Raw genomic sequence first — 23,324 nt, forward strand, 5'->3', positions numbered from 1 at the left:
GCAGCATATAGCGCAATAACAGTCACTCAGCTTTAATGAAATATCAGTGTTGTGTTTTTCCTGGATATTTTAAGTAAAAGTATAAATAATAATTGCTGAGCACATAGTTTATACAAAGTGATGTAGCTTTGTGACTCATAAGGAGCTGCATAATATTACCACAGAACATTTTCTATCTAAAAGTTTTTTATCTTGGCTCAAACTTTTTCACCATCTGCTTAAAGCCCTGCTCTTCCACCATGTAACCACATCTGTAATTTCCATCTACCGTTTGCTCTTCGTGTCATATGGAGTGCAGCTAGCAAGTGGTCCAGTGACACTCACTAGTGCTGAGTGATACTGCAAATTTTGGTATTGATCCAGTTCCAAGTAAATACAGTGTCAGTATTGCCAATATCGACACCGATCCTGATACTTTTAACCTATAAAGGCAGCTTATGTATGGGCTAGCAGTGTGTCTGATAGCAGTACTATTACTGGTAGCAATACTGTCAATATCTGGATTAATCTGCCCACCGCTTACACTCAGAGTCATTTGTTTACATCAAAGTCACGCATTAGCACAATTAGCTGCTAGCCTCTCCTACTTTTCGTGAAACTAATTTGTTTTTTAGTGGGAACAATTTTCTTGCACATTTTGCAGAGTACTATGCTTTGTTGGGAGTTATTGCAGTAGCTCCTTTTTAGGTACTAAATCATCACTGGAGCCTGAGACACTCTATATATCTTTTAATTCATATCAAAATTGATACCGTGATCATTGTGGATTAAATGATGTGGCACAATTCTAGTCAGCATTGATATGAAAGAGCAAAAAGGTCCAGACATTTGTCATAGTGCATACTTGAGTTCTAATTTTTAATTAAAAAAATTAACACTGTTATTTGCATACTCAACTTAGAGGACAGAAACAAAGTATTGATCCTATCTTTCTGGTATCAGTTCAGTACGAATACTAGCATTGGTATCTATAGTATGGAGTCATTTGCTTAGACGTGAGTAGCACATAATCAGTTGATAGCATCTCATACTTTGTAGCCTGCTTTTTTGTCTCAAGTGGTGAAACAATTTTGTTGCTTCCACATTTAGCAAGAACAATTTTCTTGCATACTTTACAGATGACTGTGCTGAGCCGTTCTTGCTCTCACATATGCCCGGGATTGTCTCAATAATGCATACACTAAGGAACGTAAACACTTGGCCAGGGCTGGACTGGGACAAAAAATCGGCCCAGGCATTTTGACTAGAGACCGGCCCGCCAGGTATTATAGGAAAAACCATAAAGCCTTTGAATGAAAACAAACGCTGTTGTGACAGTGATGTACTGTCTTGTTGGTATATGTATGATTTCTCTACGTTGTACATCAGATAAAAACTTTGGTTGTAAGATTCAGATAATTATTTAATAAAAGCTAGATATTTTAAATGAGAATAAGAAAGAAAAGTATTTCTTTGTGCCCCCCTCTCCCTGTTAATGCCCCACCTGGCCCCCCTGGCAAAACTTTGCTAGATCCGCCCCTGCACAGTTACCAGCTGTCAGCTACTTAGAAAAGGATCCTGGTGTTATTTGTCTCTCAGAAACAGTTCATAACTTCCCTTCAACTCATTCATGTCACCTAAAAGGTAAACCTGTTTCTCCATCACCTGTTCAGCTCTGATGATTCAGTAGGAACATCTCCTGGTTTCATCTTCATGTTTCCCTCTCACCACATATCCAAACCGACATCATGACCAGCAGCTTTTACAGCTGTGGCTGCAGCAAACATCAGCTGATACTAGAAATTAATATTAAATAAATTCTAACAACAGCTGATCAAGCTTAAACATGCTGCTGTTGTTTAGCGCGACATCGGCTGGTTTCCTCTTTCTGGCCCAAAGTGGGCGATAAACAAGCAAGAGAGAAAAGCCGATCAGCTGATCATTGATCAGTTTCATGATTGAATGAGAGAAGAAGAGACAGCTGCAGCGTAAAGACAGAGAAAAACTCCAGCTTTGTGTCTTTTTCCATCCTAGCTGAAGTCCGGGACAAACTGTGTTCCTTTTCACCTCAATACGAAACGCGTAATATTTTCTCTGAATATGGGACAATTACGTTTTTTAGGGGACGGTTGGCAACTCTACGAACTAACCTTATGAATAAAATAAAGTTCACTATCAGTAACATCATAGCACCCACCCAGCTGTATAGAAACTCCGTCATGCTAGCTAGTACGCAGTACAAGTTATTGTAACTGACTGTAAAAACTCAGCACAACAAAAATAAACTGCACCTAAACTTAGTTTATATCTGACCCAGATAGACTGCAGGTCATAACTTCTTACCTGAAGTTCAGTTCACCTGACGCTCGGACCGGCAGCCGCCTCGGATCTCTGCTCCTCCTGCCTCCCCTCTCCCTCATCCACCTGACCTCTTGTGGCAGCTCCGCCATAGCCACCACCAAACAACTGAGTTATTTTTACACATCTGCCAGCATCTGGCCAATCCATCACCTTTCATTGTTTATACTGTTATAAAAAAAATAAAATAAAATAAAAAAATCATCGGCCCATAAAAACAAAAAAATCACCATCGGCCCACCGGGCAAATGCCCGGTATGCCCAATGGCCAGTTACTATAGTAACGTGGCGTTACTATAGTATTGTAACACCACGTTACAATACTATAGTAACGTGGTGTTACTATAGTATTGTTCTCCTCATATAACTTTTAAATCTTGTCGCAATTTATATGGTGATCATTGTGGACGATATGATGTGGCACAGACCGAGGCAGTATTTGTATGGAACAGCAGCATTTGAACTGGAGCCAGATTCATACAATTACAGAATATATGAAGATTAACTGTCTCTTGTTTCTTAAAGCTGTAAAGCCAGAGTATAATAGTCTGTGGGTTTACTCAGAAGAGCTTCCAGAAAGCAGCAAGACAGGTTCTTTTTTGTCAGCCACGTTTTTTCTGTCACTTTCTCTGCTCATGTGCTGTAATGGTGGAGAAAGCGAGACAAAGTTAAAGAGATGGGGTGCTGCTCACACCACAAAGCCACCATCCCAATGTCCCGCTGTCCCTCTTTCTCTGACCCAGTGCTTGTCATTGAGGCCCATTAACTTGGCTCGGTTAGAGAGGCCACTATCGTCCGGGTCAGTCTTTTCTTCAACCCTCAGTCACCAGCACTGGAACAAACCGGAGTCGCTAAGCAACAGCTAATGGAGTAAAGTTGTTGGCGTGTTGACAAGTGGGGCTCCCAGTTTTTTGTTGTTGTTGTTGTTTTTTTGTTTGGTTTTTTTAAATTTTGGAGCCCAGTCCTGAAGTAGCTGATACTTTGCAGAGGAGCTCTGAGGCAGAAGTGTGTGCAGAAGAAGAGACGAGACGAGAAGGCAGCAGTTTCATAGAAACTGGGAAAACCAACATGCCCCTTCCCCCCTCATGATCTGTTAATTCTCAGAGGCATTCACAAATGTCTGTACCTGGTAGTACTACTAACAGAACTGGTCAAAACCAGTGTACCACATGAACTTGGCGTAAGGTGCTACTTGGTGAAGCCTAATTTAAATAGCAATGTGCTGAGTTTGAACAAGGACAGCTGCAGAGCTGAATCGACCTGCTGAGGCTAAAACACACAAACAAACTCACAACTTGTCAGTATGCAAGCAGGAGACACTGCAGGATATGTCTTGGATCACAAGAGGAGGACACATAAACAGTGAACAGCTGCCTCATGTCAATTTTCTAACCTCCATGGAGAATGCTGTCATATAAAGAAAGCACAGATGTTCAATGATGAAGCATTTTATAGTCTATTCTTTCACTAATTTACTGTTGTTACTTAACATCTGCATGTTAATGTAGATTAATGTGACATTTATTCAAATTTGCTATGAAGAGCGACACTGTAAAACATAAAGTGGGAATTTAGAGTACGTAAGCTCATATTCAGCAGGATTTTTATATCATGCATTGAAGTTGAGAGTTGCCTACAGCCTGTGGAGTTGTGCTGCAGAGGCTGTGCATAGGATGGATAATTCTGAATCCGTACCGCACCAGTTTGTTTCATTGATTAATTGCTCAGCACTGCCTGCTTGTAGCTATTCCTGCGACACTCAATACACCACTGCAGTTTCCACATCACCTATCGCATTCCAGTTGACCTCAGCACAGAGCAGTCCATATCTGCCCAGTCATCATACCCAAGTAGAGCAAACAATCAGTCAGATGAGAAGAAATGCTTAATAGGTAGTTTGCTTATTGTTGCTGGTGTAATACAGATGTTAACAGGTCGGTGTGTTGCCACCCACTGTGCCGGTTACACAGCATTCTTGTGTCAAGAGAACAGGAGCAACAGGGAAGTTAGGTTGGATAATAGTGACCTATTTTATTTAGTTCAGTTTCCTTCTCCTCACAGTCTTTCTTTACCCTTTCCTTACACATCTACACAGACACCCTTCACATTGAGAAATGTACTCACAGTTCCTCCTGGCGTTGTTTTCGTTAAGCACATAATAACTGCTCAACCTGTAACCATAATCCTAATTCTCAACACCAGAGTTAGCCTCGAACCAAGTTCTAAAGTAGTAGTTGATGGATTTAAATTTGAAATGTGAGATCTCAATTTCATGTTAATCCATCTAGTAGTTGTCAAGGTATTTTACTAAAAACACAACAACCTTATTGTGGGAATAGAAGAAAAATCAGGAGATACAGGGCTGTTCAAAACGTCATTTATTTATCTGAAAAAGTGTTGATAATGACCAATCATTAAATGGCTCAAAAACCTAAACCTGTATCTTAGCTCCATGTCAACCATCTACACTTGGTTAACCCAGTGTGTTATTCCTGCTGTTAATGCACACATCTAGTGAAGTGTCAGTGTAACAGACTCGAGGATCATCTAGTTCTGCCTGGGCCCTTTTCTTTTGAAAGCTGAGCTTGTAGATGATTTAACACTAAAATGTTTCATAGATGTCGAAACAAACACACTGGAGGAATGCAGTCCAACATGAAGCTGCTTCTTATAGCGTTAATACTGAAATTGCAATGAAATGTTGCATCATTTTTATGCAGCTGTTATGCATGTAAGTAACCGCTAGTGGAATATTTTATCCCTTTACTCCAGTGATATTTATACAGATAGTTGTTTTCATGTCTTTGTGCAATAGCCTGTATATAAAACTGGTGATCATTTGGTTTGTGGACTGTTACAATCCTGGTTTTTGGTCATCATCTTTTTGGGTTTTTTGTGGGATTTTTTGGCATCTTTGTTTTAAACTGAAGCTCACAGTCCTGCAAAAATAGCTAGATTAGTGCTTCACCTTGATATAAAATGAATTGAAAGCTTATTTAATTAGCAAGACAGGGAGTAATGCACTTACAAAAAAACCTTAAAAGTTTTTTTAGAACATTGGAAAAAAACACTTTAGTTACCTGAGAAGTGGCCACATCCGTATGTATGCAAGGTTTGCATACTAGTTAAATGTGTAAATTGGCAGGAATTTTAATAAGGGTGCCTTGAGGCTGAGTTGCTTTTAAAACTATCTTCAACTGGATCTTTGTGAACCAGAGAAACTTCAATTCAATTCAATTTTATTTATATAGCGCCAAATCACAACAACAGACACAGAACTTCTGTGTTACCTTTATTTTACAACCACAACATTCTAAAATGTGAATCGTTTTATTCATTGTTAACACTCTCTGCTGTAATGAATTCATCAGTATAAATGCACAGATCAAAAATGGCCCTACACACATTTATATCAAAATTTTAAGTCATATAAATATATATCTTTCTCATCCAGTTGTCTGTCCACCTTTCCTGTTACAGGTATCACAGAGACCATCGCCCAGTTGGCCTCAGGCTGGGTGACAGACAGGAATCTTTTCCACAAGTACCATTTCCACAAAGCCTACCTGATCCTGTGTGGCTTGGTCAACCTGCTTTCCCCACTGGCAACTTCTTACATGCTGCTGATGGTCTACGCAGTCTTTTTCGCCATCTTCTGTGGTGGCTACATGGCTCTGTTGCTGCCTGTTTTGGTAAGGGGGATGCATGCATCTCTTTGGAAACAAACAACCTCAATTATCTGTTCCCCGTGGTTTCAACACTTTATAAGTTTTTTTTGTAAATATATACAGTGTATATAATAAAATGAAATATATAAATACATAATTCAAAATACCATCCCTGGAATAGACGTGTCATTTAATATATGTTTAAGATGAAAAGGTTCAGTTGGTGCATGTGCAAATAATCAATTCTAGTGTCCTTTAGTCAGTGAACAACAGGTCAGTCTGCAAGGCTGTGCAGGTATACCATTTAAACACTAATGTCAGCATGCTGATATGACCACGGTGATAACAGCAATGCTAACAAGTGTATGTTTTTAAGTCTTGAGTATGAACAGAGCAAAATTCTCCAAAATACTCCAAAAATACTTGGAAATGACAGAACCAGAAAACTAAAATGTTAGTCAACCTCGATGAACAAGTCACGAGGTTTAGACAATGTTTCATCCATGCAATAGGATTAAAATTGTTGCTTTGTTACACCATGCAGGAAAAGATTGCTCAGTGTTTTTCTTTTTAAAAGAAAATGCATGAAAACTAATAATGTTGGTTAAACGCTATATATTCAGTGGTATCTTTGGAATGAAACGCAGGGTGCTCTCTTAGTGTAGTTTGACTTTTTACCAAACTTGCCGCTGTCACCCTCACTATACTGTTAGTCTGTAGTTCATTCACCTTGCAAAGTCAGCAATATCAGATTTGTCTGGCAGTTTAAGGGCCATGTAAAGGTGAACTGGCTTAGTAATAAGATTATATCCCACATGGAAAGAAAAACTTTGAAGCAGGTGGTATGAGATGTTTCCTAACTGCTATTATGGGTGGATCAACACATTAAGTCAGTGGGTATCCAGTGTCTTATAGTTATATCACCCCTTAAAACAAAAGCATGAGGACACACGTTTGACCTCACTTGCCAATGGTATGGTCTCAAAGGTCAGGACATATCTATGGGCTGAAGGGATGACGTCTGATTCTTCTTTTTTTTTAGAAAATCTGACTGGAAGAACCAACAGATAGTGACAAACAGATAAAACCAGCCTGCTGATGGAAATTACTTATTTTCCAGGCAAAGGTTTTCTAAGCAAGGAAGATCATAGCAGTAATCTGTAATTTATTGATTTATGAACTAAGAGTCTCTCCAACATAAAGTGCTTATGTGAAGAATGCTGTCACTAGCAAACTGAGTGGTTTATCAGCGCAGCAGCGGGGACTATACAACAACTAAATGCAGCTAAAGCTTTTTTTTTTTTAGATCAATAATGTTTGAGGAGCAGAATCATGCTGGGCTATTACAGATGTAAAGGAACAATGCAGGTTTATCTTTATACATCTACAGTAGAGTGCAAAAGTCTTCAAACAGCATTTATTTCTGTGTCTTGAGCAAGTTTTCCATTCTTTCTGAAGGTCTTTCAAAGTTCTTCGTGGACATTGGCTGTTTTTAACTCATTTTCAGTCCATTTTGATCTTTTTTTATTTCTTTTAGTAACAAAAAAGAAAATGAAAACAAAATTATCTACAGCAGATAAACAGTAACTGATAGTCATGTCCTTAAGAAATAAGAAAGAAAAATGGGAAAGACCTGACACACAGCCTGAGAGATGCATCTAGCTCTTCTGTTCACTGAGGCCTCATCAGGAATGATCTCTGTGGCATGGTGCCTATCAAGAAGCCATTCTTAAGGAAGTGAAAGAGGGAGGAAAGGCTGAAATATGACTAAATACGCAAGAACTGTACTGAAAATCAATGTCACGAGGTCTTATAGAGTGATCAATCCAAATTTGAAATTTCTGGTGCAGAACATCACCAGTTTGAGGTCAGGAGAGAGGTACAACAGTGAAACATGGTGGAGGCTCTGTCGACAAAAGTATATCTTGATAGAAAATGATACAGGTAGAGTTTGGACTCCCAGATCTCAACATTATTAAACTAGTGTGGGATCATCTTGTCAAATAACAGAACGAAAGGCATCCAAAATCCAAAGAGGAGCTTTGAATATCCTTTAGGAAGCCTGGAGAACTATTCCTGAAGAATACTAAAGAAATTACAAGAAAGCTTATCCAAGTGTATTCAGGCTGTGCTGAAGAAAAAAATATGTTCTTACCAAATATTGAATTTCAAGCTTGTTAGAACTGTACAAACTGGTTTTGCCTTATGTACTGTATTTGCATTTATGTTTTTTCATATAAAGAAAAGATGGGGGCTCAAGACTTTTGCACAGCACTGAAAATCATGTTTGCTGTACATGGAAATTAGGGACTGCAGAAATAAAAGTGAAGCATTTTTTAAACACATTTAACACACATTCCATTATTTTGAACTGGCTTTTCTATCGTTATCAGGCTAAATGTTTCCAGTTTCTCGCTTTATTTAAAATTGTTGTGCTCTCAAATGTTTGCTGGAAAACCTGTAATAATGTTCATGGTTTGTAGTGCTGCAGAATGGACTGTTTAAAATGCAAATAGATGGCAGTGACAAGTGCTTGGTATGTTGTTTTTGCCCCGCAGGTAGATCTCGTGGGGTCGGAGAAGCTCAATAACTCCATGGGCTTCTCAATGTTCTTTGTCGGCCTCGGCTGCCTCACAGGGCCTCCTTTGGCAGGTGAGTGATTCACATCATGGAAAACATTCAAGCATGTGCTGTCTCACTTTTCCAAAGGTACATAATGAGAAACCCATACTGTAACACGTAACCATATGTACTACATCTGTATGTGATGTGATGATAGCAAAGATGTTACTTTTGTGTTTGTGTGTGTCTGTGTGCTATTTCTGACAGGGAGTGAGTGAATGTGTGTGTATATATATGTATATATATGTATATATATATATATATATATATGTCTATATATATATATATATATGTATATATATATATGTATACATATACATATATATGTATATATATGTATATGTATATATATGTATATATATATATTCATTTACATAAAGTAAAAAGTAAATACACACACATATATATATATATATATATATATATATATATATATACATATACATATGTGTGTGTGTGTGTGTGTGTGTGTGTGTTTGGGGGTGGGGAGGGGGACAGTATGGGTTGACAGACCTTATTATACACATGTATTTTTGTATGTGTGTGTGTGTACATATTTTCCTGGGGCCCTGAATTCCTTGTGGTGCTTCCCAAATGTGTGTCAGCCTGTCTGGGTGTATGCAGTCACTGTGGAGTGTGAAAACTGAAACACAGGAGAAAAACAACCTACAGTCAGAGCTCTCCTGGAGACATCGAGACTAACTGGAATTTCAGTTTAAGGAAATGTATACAAAGGTTACTGGGTCAGATTGCATTCTTCATGTCAAACCCTTAGAATAACAGCGATGTATCCATGGTAGGTTTGAGAGAGCTGCTTTGTAAATGGTATTATTGTTACACTGATTTTGCAGCGTAAGATTGTTGCAGAAGTACCAGTAACATCTGCCTGTGTGCTCAACTGGCAGGCTGTCTCCTTAAATATACAAAATGCTGAATCATAATACAGATATAGTGCCCTAGATTTTTTCGTCTTCATATGTGTGAGCTACTTCTAGGAAAAATAAATGTATCTGGTAACATTTGGCCCACATTAAAGTGAGAGGCTTTGAACCCACTCACACTGTGTTGAGCAATCCCCACAGAGGAGCTTATGGATTTCGGGAGTTTTAAACGTGAGTAATGGCCCCCTTTATGGCCGTATGGAAATAGCGTGTGGCTCTGTTTACTATCCCTTCTGTTTAAACGTTTGGCAAGCCATGGCCCCTGCCTCGGGCTGTAGGGCATTAAAAAAAAATGTTTTCAGATATTACAGTCAGGATAAACGCTCAAACTTCAGATGGCTGTGTAATGTGTTTACACCTGCCTTTCTGCTCCGTCTCATCTGCATTCGCATGCTTGTATCAACACGGCTTGTGTAAAGGAAATAAATAGAAATACAGGAATGAAGAAAGTAACAGTTGAGTTGCTTTGTAGTTTATCGTGAAGTCATGACCCTGTTTTTAAAAACGGAGGGGGGGTGGCCAGAAGAAGAAAGCATAATAACTGTATTCACAGATGAACACACAGGCTCTTAACGCATCCTTGTGATCTTTGTGCTTTCTAGGGTTCTTATATGATTACACTCAGACCTACGACTGTTCCTTCTACCTGGCGGGGCTCTGCTATCTACTCTCCTCCCTCTCTCTGTTTATGGAGCCGCTGGCTCAGCGCTGGAAGGCCAAGAGGAAACTGTCCCAGGCCAAAAGAGCAGAAAGCAGCTGTAAGACCAATGGCTGTTTCACCCCTGAACGCCTGCAGAACGGCGCTGTGTAGGAATTAACTCCAGGGTTCAATCTGGAACCAACGCGCTCACGATGACAGATCTGCCCACTGTCCACCTTGGACTCCAGCTTGAAGTCGTGACCTTGTCCGTTCATTTCAGCGGGAGCATAACGCGGGCTGCACAGCAACACGATGTTTAAGAACTTACAGTAGTTGGGATGTCGATGAGGAAAAAAAAAGACTTTTCTGAACCTTCAAAGCCAAAATGTTAGTGCTCTTCAAAATACTTTATCCCCCGGTGTTCTGATGAGAGGCACACCGATTCAAAACTGGAGAAAATCCTTGCGTACAACACCTGCCACAATTTATTATACGCACATATGCAAGCATAACTTATTGGGAGAGAAACATAAAACTGCACTGACTCCACAGAAATGTTTTGTCGCTTATTACACTGCTCGGAAAGAAGCTCTGCAGTTGAACTCGAAATCCTGTCTTCTGTTGAGTTTCCTTTCCTTTTTTTTTGTAATGATCCATGGAAGCACGCATCCATGATAAAGTACTTTTCACCTGATGTCTTTGGGAAGCTTTTACCTGTATCTGGTAAACATTACTCACTGATATGCACTTTGGGCCAGCTTGTGATTATGCTGCATGACATTCTCTCAAGATAGCCGAGATACCGAGCAGCCGTATTATTTCAGCCTGTGCCTGTGAAACAATACATAATCTGTGATACGAAGCCAAAAAGCCTGCATTGCTTCTGCAGTTTAACCGAGAAAATGTATCTCTTTGCTAAGCTGATTATTGTAAGCGTGTGTTTTACTGGTGTACTCACTTTGAGACTCGCAGTGGCATTCTTCATTTTTCCAAACACTTTTTTTTTGTCCGTTGAGTATTTCAGCATCTTTTTATGATGACACAAAATTCAGTCTTGTTGACCTTCTTCTCAGATGTTTGAGCATCATGCTTTCAGGTTTTTTCCCCCCACAGAAATTGTTCTGCTGTGCCTGTCACCTCTGGATTTTTTTTTTTTACCACATTCATACTCATTTTCAGTTGTGCCCAGATGCTAATGGTGGCATTAGCTCAGTTTTTCATGGCTTTCCTGGAGTCACATGAGAAGTTTTATGCTTTTTAGAGCCCAGGAGTTTTCATGGGTGTGCATTGTGCCGTGGGAGGGTCTTCAGCCAGCTTGAGCATTTAAGGGCTGCAGGACGTTTGCATGAAACGCAAGCTGCTTGTGGGGCGTTCACTTACCCCAGCTCTTTCACTGTTGTCATGCAAAGTAGCCCTTTTAAAGCTTTTACACATCAGCTCCTTTTAGCAGTAAATGCATGTGCTGAAATGTTTGTCCCTTATTTTTAACTGACATTTAGGCTGCTTTCAGCACTGCAGGTTGACACTTTAACTGATTCTACTCAAATGTCTATTGAACTATTTTAACCGACATTCAGCTGCTGACATTACTCACCTAACACTTTCACACCGTACTCTTCAGCTATCTTTAGTGCCTCAATTTATTTCATTTTTTACCGGTTTAATCACTCACTATTTGCTTATAACTTTCTTATGTAACACTGCAAATTATTATTCAGTTGCTTTCTCCTGTGAAGTAACTTGTTTTACTGGTCAGTAAACTGAGAATTCAGTTGCAACACTTTGAGTTCGCCTAACCTCCTTTCGGTGCTTCAAATACAGTTCAGACTTACTTCATCTTTTTTGATCACATAGGATATTTTAATCTTTTACACAGTGATTACAGCTGCAATCTTCTGAAGTATTTTCTTCAGATTTTTTAAAAATGTATTAAATTAGAACCTTAGGTAGTTTATAGTTATATAAGGAAACAACTTTCTCCTTTTCTAGGTCACTGATGATGACAAAGATTCAGATGTCAGTTACGTTATCTTTAACTTGTCAGCACACGCTCATGAGCTGTTCTATGCAAATGCACAGAGAGAGAGATTTTCCTTTGGTAAATGCGCATCTAAACACACGTTTCCTTCTCTGCAACTATCACCAGCTCCCGAAAGCCTGTTGTTCAGTTAAGGTTTCAGTGTTTTCTTTGTCGCAGTTAGACTGAGGAGCGATGGAGCCGACGAGCTCCCCTGAACAGCAGGATTTTGTTCTTGTTTTGTTTGTTATTTTGTCATCCTTGTACGTCCTTGTATGTCTCTGACCAACTGTGTTGATGGTGTAATGTTGACCATGTAAATGCACAGTGCCACAAGTGGACTGTTTAAAACTGTTGCCCAGTCTTTACAGTGCCTGCAGGCAGCCAGTGAATGGCAATGCAACTTCTAATGATATTGTATTTGTACATGGGAGTCTTAAATCTTTTTTTTTTTTTATTGTAGAGAGGGTTTTGTTTTGTTCTTTGTTAATTTGTTTTCAGTGGATTCCTTGTTTTTCACCACTGTTTGCCTTACAAGGTAATGTATCTTTTACTAACTTCCTCTGATATCAGCCAAAGATCACATTAGAAAAAAAACCTTCAACTTGAAGCTTATTGCTGGTTAAAAATGTACGTATTTTAAACCACTATGACCACCCACTATTCAGTTATTTTCAATGTCTTAATTGAATCGTGTGCTTTGTTTTGCTGCCCTCGTGTGGCTGAATGAGGCTTTAGCTCAAAGAATGCTGTCTCAATTAGTACCAAATTATTCCCCCTCAACTCGTTTTCACAATACTGAGCGAGGTTCTTTGTATTGTTTCTATAACAGCAGTCATGCACAAAGGCTCTTTTGGCTCACGAGTTGCATTCACCATCAGCATGCTTTTGTGATTTAGTTCCACTGACTATTTTGTACTATAATGCATCTTTTATGAAAAGTATTTGATGCTTTAAAGGTAGATTTGGGTTAGAGATCATTTTACTTGCTAGTTATCTGGATATGTTAAGAAGCTGTACGCTTAAACAATATCCATGTGCTGTTTGATGACATTTGATTGGATGCTTTTGTTGCAGCAAACACATTATTTGGTGAGGTACTTTTTTTAATTCCTGACTCTCACTCCTGGATTTTTTTTTAACTGATTGACTTTAGGAGATATGGTTAACCAATCATAGATTTCTGGTTCTAAGCCAGTAGAGTTCATTTTTAAGCGTTGTAACAGTGTGCAGGTCAGCTGTAATAAACTGATGTGTACCTCAGTCTGTTATTGTGTGATTCAGATGACAAACTAACACCAGGCCAAGAAACACAAGTTTTAACAAATAAACTTGTTTTATTGACACATTATCAGGATGTGCTAAATAACAATTACACTCATTTTCCTAAATACCAGATATTCATCTACAGCTGTCACAGATTTCATGCTACAGCTACTCACAACATACGGGGTACTTACTGCAGATGACACCTGATGGTGCGTCAAGTATCCTGGGAACAAAGAGCTGTCCAGCTGAACCCTGAGAGGAAAAAAAAATACAAACATGGTTTCATTCATAAAGGTGTAAAATGATTGCAAACTTTAACGCTTTAAAGTGTGTCAGGTAAAAAAAAAAAAAAAAAGTAATAATAGAAACACTTATCAAGAAATAGGAAATCTCACCAGCATAAAATGCTAATATACAAATTGGTGCTTAACACTACAACGAACTACACTGCAGTCAGCATGGATACTACAAGTAAGTATGAATATGTGGTTTTTGTGGCCATAACAGCAAATCAGATCATCTTTTAACAATAATGTATTAACAAGGATATCATATCGTACTACTACTACATACTTCGCTTCAGATTATTTGCAAAAATACTTATGTACAAAAAGGGTGTTTGCAAACATTGATTGCACAAAATCATGTAAGTAGTGACACTATAACCAGAGTCAGTATATTTGGATGATATGCAGTGCTTAACAGATTTTTGACCGCACGTGATAAAAAAAAATGAGAAAACACAAATATTTTAGAAATCTGTCTAAAAAAAGTTTTTTAAAAATTATGTTTGTTGTTAACAAACTGAATTCATGTTTTTATGTCCAAATTTGAGAAGTCAGAAATTAATCAAGTATAACATTCAACCATTAAAACTAATTTTTCTTAATCAAAAGTAAAAAAAAAAAAAAAAAAAAAAAAATCATGTGCTTCGTTTTTTTAATTCATGGATAAAAATAACAGGTACATTTTAGCTATTAAAAATATTTTGTGCATACTGCTGGATTAACCATTACAGAAACATTAAAAAAAATATTGTGTTAATTACCAAAACTGTTAATTTAGTTGTGGCATGAACCTTACACTGGGCGGTGGTCTAATAAGCTGCATCGGTTTCAGCAAATAATCTTTGAAATGTGTGAATCTGCAGAATTCCTTCTCTCAAAAAGTTAAAAACTTTATACAGCTGTGATTTAAATAATCTTTCTATTTGTGTAGATTTTTCTATAATTGGGAACATTAAAAAAAACACAACAACAGAAGAAAACATTACCAGCTATGATCTTGCTGCTGACCTGTAAGATACATTACTGCACTCTGCTTTTCATTAAACAGTGTCCTATTTGACAATATCTGAGCTCACTGTTTCTGTTTCTATTTACACAGCCTCAAAAACACGCACTGAAGTTCTGACCACAGATTGGACTTTTTATTTTTATTAGCTTCAGCTGCTCTATGTTGGATTTAGAGGATCTGGGACTAGATCTCTGCAATCAATCAATTAATTAATTTTGCTTGTTTTTATTAACTGGAGACTATAATCTATTAAAGGTTTCTGCATGCACAATCAATAATATTATCTATGACAGAAAGTACTCTTAAAAGGAACTACAGTGATTTGAAACAGTTTTGGAAGAAGTATTTAACAACAAGTATTATAAAATACAGATTAGAATTACTCATTCACTAGTGTCTGCATCTCACTGGTAAAGGTGGGGCTTGTATTTAGTTATTTTATACTCCTACACATCAATAAAGTGTTGTTTCATTTGTAATTTAGTAAGAGTAATTAAGATCTGCACAGGAATCAGCAACTACAGGTTACAAATGCAGTCGAGTGAAAAAAAAAAGGTCTAAATCTCGTATGAGCATATGGATACATACTCAAAGCACCTCAAATTTCATACTAAAGTATTTGTTCAATAATGCATTCATTTATCACCAATGCTTAAGCCATCTTTTGCCACACAATAAAAGAATGAGATCCTTATAACTGAATTTATACCAGTAACTTCACAGAGCACAATATTAGTGTTGCCTTTAGTGCCTGACAATCAGTGACATGATTGATCTTTGAAAGAATGATATTGACCTGAAAGCTGCAGAAACAATACCCAGGATTTTGTACGTGATCTAGAGGTGTGGCAGTTGCAGTAGCCTAACAAGCAAATGTTTCCACATAATTTGTTAAATTTTAATTTGCAATTGTTGATCATTTGGGACCGTTTATTTAACTTAATCTTAAAACTGGCGACGGTCAACGCAGCACTGTATTCTCATTCTGTCCTACATGCCCTTTGGGATTCATGCCAATTGTCATTAAAGAAAAATAACACCAGTAATGAAAATCACCGTACTGCTGTCCATTTGTTATTGGAAAACGTGAGGTGTTGACACTCAATACTCACCCCTGCTGCCAAAGCCAACGATACAGACCTGGCAGGCAGCGCTCGGTCACCTTACTCACCATCGTGCTGTCTCTGTACAGCAGTTTTAGTGATAGCAGCTCTGTATGGTGTCAGGTAGATGGTGAGAGAGGAAAGCAGGTGCTCCGTGGTCCTCAAGATGGCAATGTTTCTCTAGTGAAGCAAGGGCTCATCCTCAGCACAGAACACAGCATTTGCTTTCACACTAACATGACTATAACAGGTTGTTGGGGGAAATGGAAGCTTTCTTTCCTCTTTTTTGTCTACAGCGGTCTTAAACTTATAAAAGGGAATTGTCAAAATAAACAAGTCTCCTAGATGAATTTGGGGAAGTGGTGAGGTGCATCGTAGATTCCTTCCAGCGATGCAAAAAAGGGTAAAGGATTAGGCCTGCTTGTGTTTCAGCTCCATGCAGCAGCAGCAGACCTCGGGTGATGACGGCATACGACTTCAGAAAAGCAAACGAGCTTCCTCACTCGTCTCCTCGGAGAGAGTTCAATCAGAGGAGAACACAAACAATATTCCTAGCTGAGGTTTGGCCCAATCCTCTTCCCTGATACAAACATTTAGTCAAATCAACTCATATAACTGGGCAAAGTGTAATAAAGACAATCAGCCCAGTGGTTCAGCTTGGCCTCTGCAGTGAGAGTGACAGCATGAACTGTAGATGCTATGGAAATTTCAGAGCGGCGTCGCCCACAATCTCCCGAGTGGAGTGTGCGACGGAGGTGATGAGCTTCCCTCGCCTCGTATTCAGACCCAGGAACACTGCACATGAAACCTTTAGAGTAACGACCACAGGAGACAACAGGATACTGGCACGTGCCGCCACTGCAAACTGGACTCTGGCTCCTCGATCCTGATCGGTCATTCGCATGCCAACAGGAACAGTTGAGGACATAAGCAGGAATCGTGAGGGAGGAAGTAATTTAGGCAACTTAGGAGGTCAGAACTGGCCTGCAAGTAAGCAGCAATCCTCACTTGAAATGGGGGTCTCTCTTCACTGGTGCTAAAACTGCAAATCGTCTCCCCTCTCGTGTGCAGAAACAAAATTTCAAGTGACAACTCCTTTTTCGAAACACAATAAGGTACGGGCAGCTCGTTTCTTCAATTCACTTCCATCGAAGAAACATGTTTCCCTTCAAATGAACAATTTATTGATAATCGGTCACATTAAGTGCCCAAATGCACTTGCAGGTATGTGAACAGCTTCGCATGGGCTCTACGGATTTTCCTTCCCCATGACATCAAAGTGTACATTGCTCAATTTTTCCATTTTAAACAGAAGTCATCACAGGTGCAGATGGGCTACACAACTTAAAAGCTGCCTCATCAGTGAGGACTCACAACCACCAGGGTGCCTTCTCTGCAGAGGTTTTCAGCTCTGTGCTCGTCTCCTCAAGAGTCCAAAGCCGCAGTGGGTGTGATGTTCACATATACAACAATTTTCTTTTTTTTTTTTCCCCCCCACATATAAATGTTTTCAATACATATTAAACCAAATTCAGCAAATTATAGTGCATGGCAGGTTACTACTACATGGCAAAACTACAATGGCAAAACAAAACAGGGTAGGCCTTGGGGAAAAATAAATAAATGTTGGCAAGCGTGAGTGAAATACTGTCAAATTTAGACTGCTAAAATAAAATCAACATTAACTGTTAAGATAGCTCTAAAACTATAAAATTGCACAGACCTACTTACTGTACAAATATTAGGTTTGTACTGGCATATTTAATATTATTATTATTGAAGGACCTACTGGTTTTAGGGTAAATAAATGAAGCAGTCTGTCAAATCAACACAAAATCCTCTAAGCTTTTTATCCATTACTATTATACTTTTTCATAGTTCACATTTTCACAACCATTTCTAAAGACAGGGATGCACAAAATAAAATATTTTGTGAAAAAAAATGTTAGTAGCTGTTTTTTTGTTTTGTTTTTTTAAACTACACTATGTGTAGTGGGCTGTTCCCTTGAAAATAAATTCTGTTAGTATTCAGCATTCCATACAGAGTTGACATGACCATTTAGCTTTACCAGTGGACTCGCACTGAGTTCATTGTCTATCTTGCAATTTTGGCGTTCCAATTCAGAGTACAAGACAAATACACCTAAACCCAAACAACAAGCCTGAACATAATCTGTACTTTTGTTCCAAACTGAATTTCTAATGCAATTAAACTGAGCTGTATCAGCTGTATCTAGGAAAGTTGAATCTGCTGACCTTCACAATGTTTTCCAGTTTTCAAAATCCACAGCGACAGACAAGCATGAGCATCGTAACACTTAAAATGCATTGCACAACTCTTCCTCAGTGAACCACACTCCATTTGCCTGACTTTTTGTTAAGGATGAAAATATATGAGAGATGGGACAACGCTGTAATGTGGTGGGTGAGAGAAAAATTGTGCAACATGTTTTGACCTTGAAATGTAATCAGAGATAGTTCACCGACCCTCTAACACAAAAAAAGAAAAGAAAAACAATTCAAATCGCGTTTGTCTCCCTTCATCAAAAAGTGGTAACAGTAGACATATTATTGCACTGTAATTCAAAGCTTTGAAAAAAAAATTGTGTTTTTTGAAAGCCTGGTGCAAATATCAGGACACAATAACAGCACCTGTTTGTCTAATGCATGACATTATAATAGAAACATGTCTTTTTAAGCTTCTTCCGTTACTGTTAGCGCCCTGTGGAAGGTGAGGTTTCAACACTGAGAGTTTGTGGTTCGATTTTAAATGGAGCTGTTATTGTGTCCCCTTCTTAAACTTCTAACTCTCCTGCTTTTTCTTTTTTCTGTTGCAGACCTGGATGGCTAACATTTTAAATCTGCAAATGAACTACAAAGAAAAATATAGTCTGCATGACTTCTCTGTTCATAAATTAAGCTTACTAAACTTTAACCGCTTTACAGAATTTTGGCTAAATTACTGCAGATTTATGATTGTGACTGACACCTCTGAAAAGTAACTTCAGAAACACACATACTTTTAGCTTTGCAGGGGGGCACTGTTTGTCCTTTAAGTGGTTTACATGGTAACATAACACTCAATAACCATACTAGTGTACTCCATGATGCAGAACACACAGCATGCAATAGTTACTGACATACAGCAGATTTTTTTTTTTTTTTAATTCCATTTGAATTTAGTGTATTTTGTTTCTTTAAGATGCTCCGCGGACCACAATCATGACTAGATAGTCCTCTTCACTTTTTGCCAGAGCTTTGGCAGAGGAATCCAGGAACTGCTGGGAGAAATCACAGGGAGGGAAAGCATGAAGAACCCCTGTGTTGTCTTTATCTCTGCTTCCTCCCACAGGCAGGCTGATGACTCCAGCTGCTTGTTTTTGGTTGAGGTAGGACACCAGGTTGCGAAGCGGCCGCTGAGTTGAAGCTGCAGGGTCGGATGAAGATGCATCCTCTGTGGTGCCGGGAACCGCCAACAGGATTGCGTAGCCGCCCGGACCTGCCACCTTGATGCGCCGAGACACCTCGTCGAGCTTGGGCTGGTCCAGCCGGAGTCGCTGCGTGATCTTTAGCTCGCTCACTCGCCTTCCTGTAGCGCTGTCGACAAGCAGGTCGCTGGCGACGTTGTGGTCTCCCTCTAACAGGTGCATGTTGGCTGGAAAGTTGCTGTTCTTCAACAATAGCATACCATGCCACGCCAAACTGAGTTTTGTGCCATCCGGCTTGGATGGCTGGCCTCCCTTTGAGCTGCTCTCAGAACGTTCTCTCTTGGCTGGTCCTTTGCCACCATCGATTGCCTTGCGCTTGCGCTCTCCAACTGCTGAAATAATGTTGCTTGAAAGTCCCTTATCAGACAGACTCTGGCTTTTGGGCCTTCGGTCTGACACACTTCTTTCAAGGCTGCTGTGGCGTTCTGTCGCAGGAGAGGCTCTCTCGCCCCGCAGGGGGCGTTCTGAGTCACTAAAGCGCCCCCCATCTCTGCTGCTGCCTCCAGGACTGCCATCTGGAGAAGCACGTCTGCGTCTTACTGTCCTCTCAGTGCTGTCAGGGGAGTGGTCTATGTGGCGTCCGTCCTCCAATATGCGCCGCTTTCGAGCAGGCTCTCGCGCAGGCTCTCGCCCCTGCAGCTCTCTTTCCAAAGACCAGGGCTCACGAGTTCGCCTCTCACGGTCCAAATGCTCCAGAGGCTCAAAAGGTGAGGCACGTACTCGCTCGCGAATAGCAGGATTGGGCCAGTCAGTTCCAGGAAACAGCTCTCTCTCCCTGAAGTGAAGCGGCGGTGGAGTTCGTTCCCTGACCCTCAGTGGTTCAGGTGTGGCACGGTGGACAAATGACTCAGCCACCATGTCAAATGGTGGTATTGGGAGAGGCTGCAGGAACTGCTGCTGATAACGATGTTCAGTGTCTGCAAAGTCCACTCTAAGTCTTCTCTCTGGACCTCCCAGTGGGAAGCCTCTCATGTGTGTGCATGCTGCTTGTGCAGCATCTAAACTTTCATACTGAATATAGGCCCAAGTGTCCCCTTTTCTGTAGTCAATGGTCCTTATAGTGCCAAAGCGATCAAACTCTCTTGCCAAGGCAGCTAAGGGAACCCAAGGTCCAAGACCACCCACCCACAGGCGCGTGGTTGGTGTTGCTTTCCCATAGCCTATTTTTATGGGATTGCGGCCCACTATTTTGCCAGACATGCTAAGCTTAGCACGATGAGCCATGTCAAGATTCTCAAATTTCAGAAATCCATACGTGCTGGTTTGCCCCCGTGTTGGTCTCTTAATGTCCACTTCTGTTATGACTCCAAACCTGTCAAAGGCCCTCCTGAGGTCTGCTTCTGTGACAGTTATATCCAGATTGCCTAAAAACAACGTCCTATTAGCTCTTTGGTCATCTTCTGGAGAAATAAAATCCTCTTCTCGGAAAGCTGCCCGTTCTGCAATGAAGGCTGGGCGTGCTCTGGCTTCAAACAGAGCGAACTCCCTATCCCGCTCCAGTTCTCTCGGCAAAGGTGGGGGTGGGGGTGGAGGAAGCCGTCCCAAGGCTAGCTGCTGCAGCCGGTAGTCTCTATATCCCAGCCCGGTGGGCGAGAGGGGTCTCTGCAAATGTCTGTGGCTTTGAGCCGCACCGTACACGTCTCTCTCCACCGGAGACCGACTTCTCCTCCGGTTGATGTAGACCGCCTCGATTTTCAGCGGCCGGTCGTACAGCACCAGCCGTCCCCTGGCGTGCTTAGCCGCTCTGGCGTCCTCCGGCTTCCTAAAATTTACGAAGGCTATCCGCTCGTCGTTGCTACGACCTATCTTGACGCTCACATCCCCAAATTTTTTAAATTCGTGAAAGAGTCCGTCCTCGATGTCCTCGTCGCTAAGCTGAGTGCCGAGGTCGCTGATTTTGAGCGTTTTGTACTCACTCTCTGTGCTGGGTGGCTGCAACCGCGGCTCACCCCGAGAGGTGGTCCTTGGTGAGGCTAAATCCAGCGTCAGGCTCAGGTTGTGGTTTTTGCCCACGGAGCTCGCTGCAGCGGCGGCGGCAGCTGCAGACTGACAACTGTGATTATTTCCAGTCCGGCTGTGACCGTCGAAATCTCGGTCTCTTTTTTCCCCGAGGAGACTCCGTCTTGTCGAGCCGCCGTCGCTTTTGGACGAACTGTTTCCATTATTACTCCCACTGGAAACGGACAGAGCCCCCATTTTCTTGCTGGTCGGATGGCATCCTCCCCTGTCTCGAATATCGTCCAGGGCCCGGGAGCGTTTTTTAATCGGCGACCGCTCTTTACCTTTCATTTCGGCCCACTCGGTGTCGACCGTCGGGACACTTGCTCTTCCTTGGTGCGATTTTTTCTGCAACTTAATGCAGAAATTTACTGAAGTGAAAAACGGGTTTATTCACTGACCCTGCGGCAAAACAACAACAGTCGCCATTTTGTAAAGATTAGCTCGAAGACCCACCCCTTCGTTCTGATTGGTTAGAAAGTGGGTGGGAAACTTTAAAGCGCATGTCAATCACCCAGCGGCAGGCACTATATTTTTATAGTTTCTTAATAAATTGAGTATAAAATAAAAAAAAACAAATAAATAAGTTATCGAAATTGTTTGTGTTTGTTTAAATTTAAACGTACATATTACTTTATTTGTATTTTGTATTCCTTTGAAATTTCAGAAAAGCTTTTACCTTATTAAGACACTTGCATTGTCATATTATATTTTTATTTTGTCGAGCTGTATGCCATTCTACTTATTTAAATAAAAGTGGCCTATTTGTAAGGTCTAAATGGCTGCACCTTAAGGGTTAAGATAAATCTTATTGCTTATATCACAACGCCAGTTTCTGCTGTCCATTCACTGTTAACTGTAGCATAATACTGTGGGCAGGTTTTGTAAGAATATTATTCATTTCGTTTTTCCCGGGAGGTGAGACTTAATTATGGTGTGGGGGCGAGCAGATAATCCTTTTATCTTCAATTAGATCCAATACCACAAGATGGCAGTATTGAACAGAAAGTGCAGCAGCCCACTCCCCTTAGCGTTGAGCGGAAAGGGCCTTTCCTGGCAACTATATGAGCAAATCAAGCTGCTGATATTGACTAATATCTGCTACAGTGTATGCCACATGTAGCAGCAGATATTACAGCCTTTCCATGGAGACGATTAAAACACGTTAGTTTTTAAGTTGAAAGCATCACAACCTACTAATGTCTGCTCTTTAATGTCTCACAGTATTTCCCCATTTTTTTACAAGTCATGCTTTGGCTCAAATCAAGCTCTGCTGTTTGCACTTTGGCACAAACATTTTATATTCTGAATATTTGATTTTCTCGAATGAACTGCCAAAACATTTTTCCTAGCAATAAAATTTTGGAAGCAGCCTTGACAAACTGCTGAAACTGAGCCAATCACACAGTGCACTACTTTGTTTACCTTAGTGGGATATGTTAAATAAAAGTAGCCTATCTGTTGTGTCTCAATAGCTGCACCTTGAAGCCAAGATCAATCTTGTTGAGATCAAAGCTCAGAGCAGTGGCCAGCAGTCAGCTTTACAGATTTTAATGAGCCTTAAATCATATTTTTTTAGTCAAATAATGAGGCTGAGGGTATACTAGCTTCCAGGCTCTTGTGATAGTCTACAGCTAGCAACCCTGACATACTGAGTGATGATTAGCTCTAGCATTGTGCAGCGATGACTCATCATTTTTCATTTCTTTCTGAAAAAATCATAGAGGCTCTTTGGATCCTGATACATTGATTTAACACAGATCAAAGCCAATGCAACAGCATGATAACTTTAATGAGAGCTTGATGAAAACCTATGGCCCCCTATAGTGAAATGACATCACTGTATGTTCACTCTGAGACATTTTTGAAGTAGAATAAGCCAAACTATGATCATGAGCCCCTGAGTTAATCTATTACAGCTGTTTTGACTCTTTTAAGGAATAAA

The 23,324-nt window shown here is 40.2% G+C and overlaps 2 protein-coding genes across 3 annotated transcripts in view; one reads left to right on the forward strand and one right to left on the reverse strand.

The window, feature by feature from the left end:
- The window catches only part of slc16a4 (solute carrier family 16 member 4), a 31,594-nt gene extending 18,106 nt beyond the window's left edge, over nucleotides 1-13,488 (forward strand). For both annotated transcript variants that reach the window (XM_084916525.1, XM_084916526.1), the window contains 3 exons: nucleotides 5,818-6,029; nucleotides 8,564-8,657; nucleotides 10,171-13,488. In XM_084916525.1, coding sequence (XP_084772651.1) covers nucleotides 5,818-6,029; nucleotides 8,564-8,657; nucleotides 10,171-10,379 — 515 coding nt within the window. In that variant the 3' untranslated portion in view covers nucleotides 10,380-13,488. The remainder of the gene's footprint in view (nucleotides 1-5,817; nucleotides 6,030-8,563; nucleotides 8,658-10,170) is intronic.
- Nucleotides 13,489-13,538: 50 nt separating this feature from the next.
- Nucleotides 13,539-21,850, reverse strand: rbm15 (RNA binding motif protein 15). The gene has a single exon (XM_084916522.1). It carries the CDS (start codon nucleotides 21,668-21,670, stop codon nucleotides 19,091-19,093), a length of 2,580 nt encoding a protein of 859 aa, XP_084772648.1. The 5' UTR covers nucleotides 21,671-21,850; the 3' UTR covers nucleotides 13,539-19,090.
- Nucleotides 21,851-23,324: the final 1,474 nt, after the last annotated feature.

The sequence above is a fragment of the Perissodus microlepis genome, chromosome 20 (assembly GCF_051167445.1).
Source record: "Perissodus microlepis isolate ML-2025 ecotype Zambia chromosome 20, ASM5116744v1, whole genome shotgun sequence".
Classification (NCBI taxonomy): Eukaryota; Metazoa; Chordata; class Actinopteri; order Cichliformes; family Cichlidae; genus Perissodus; species Perissodus microlepis.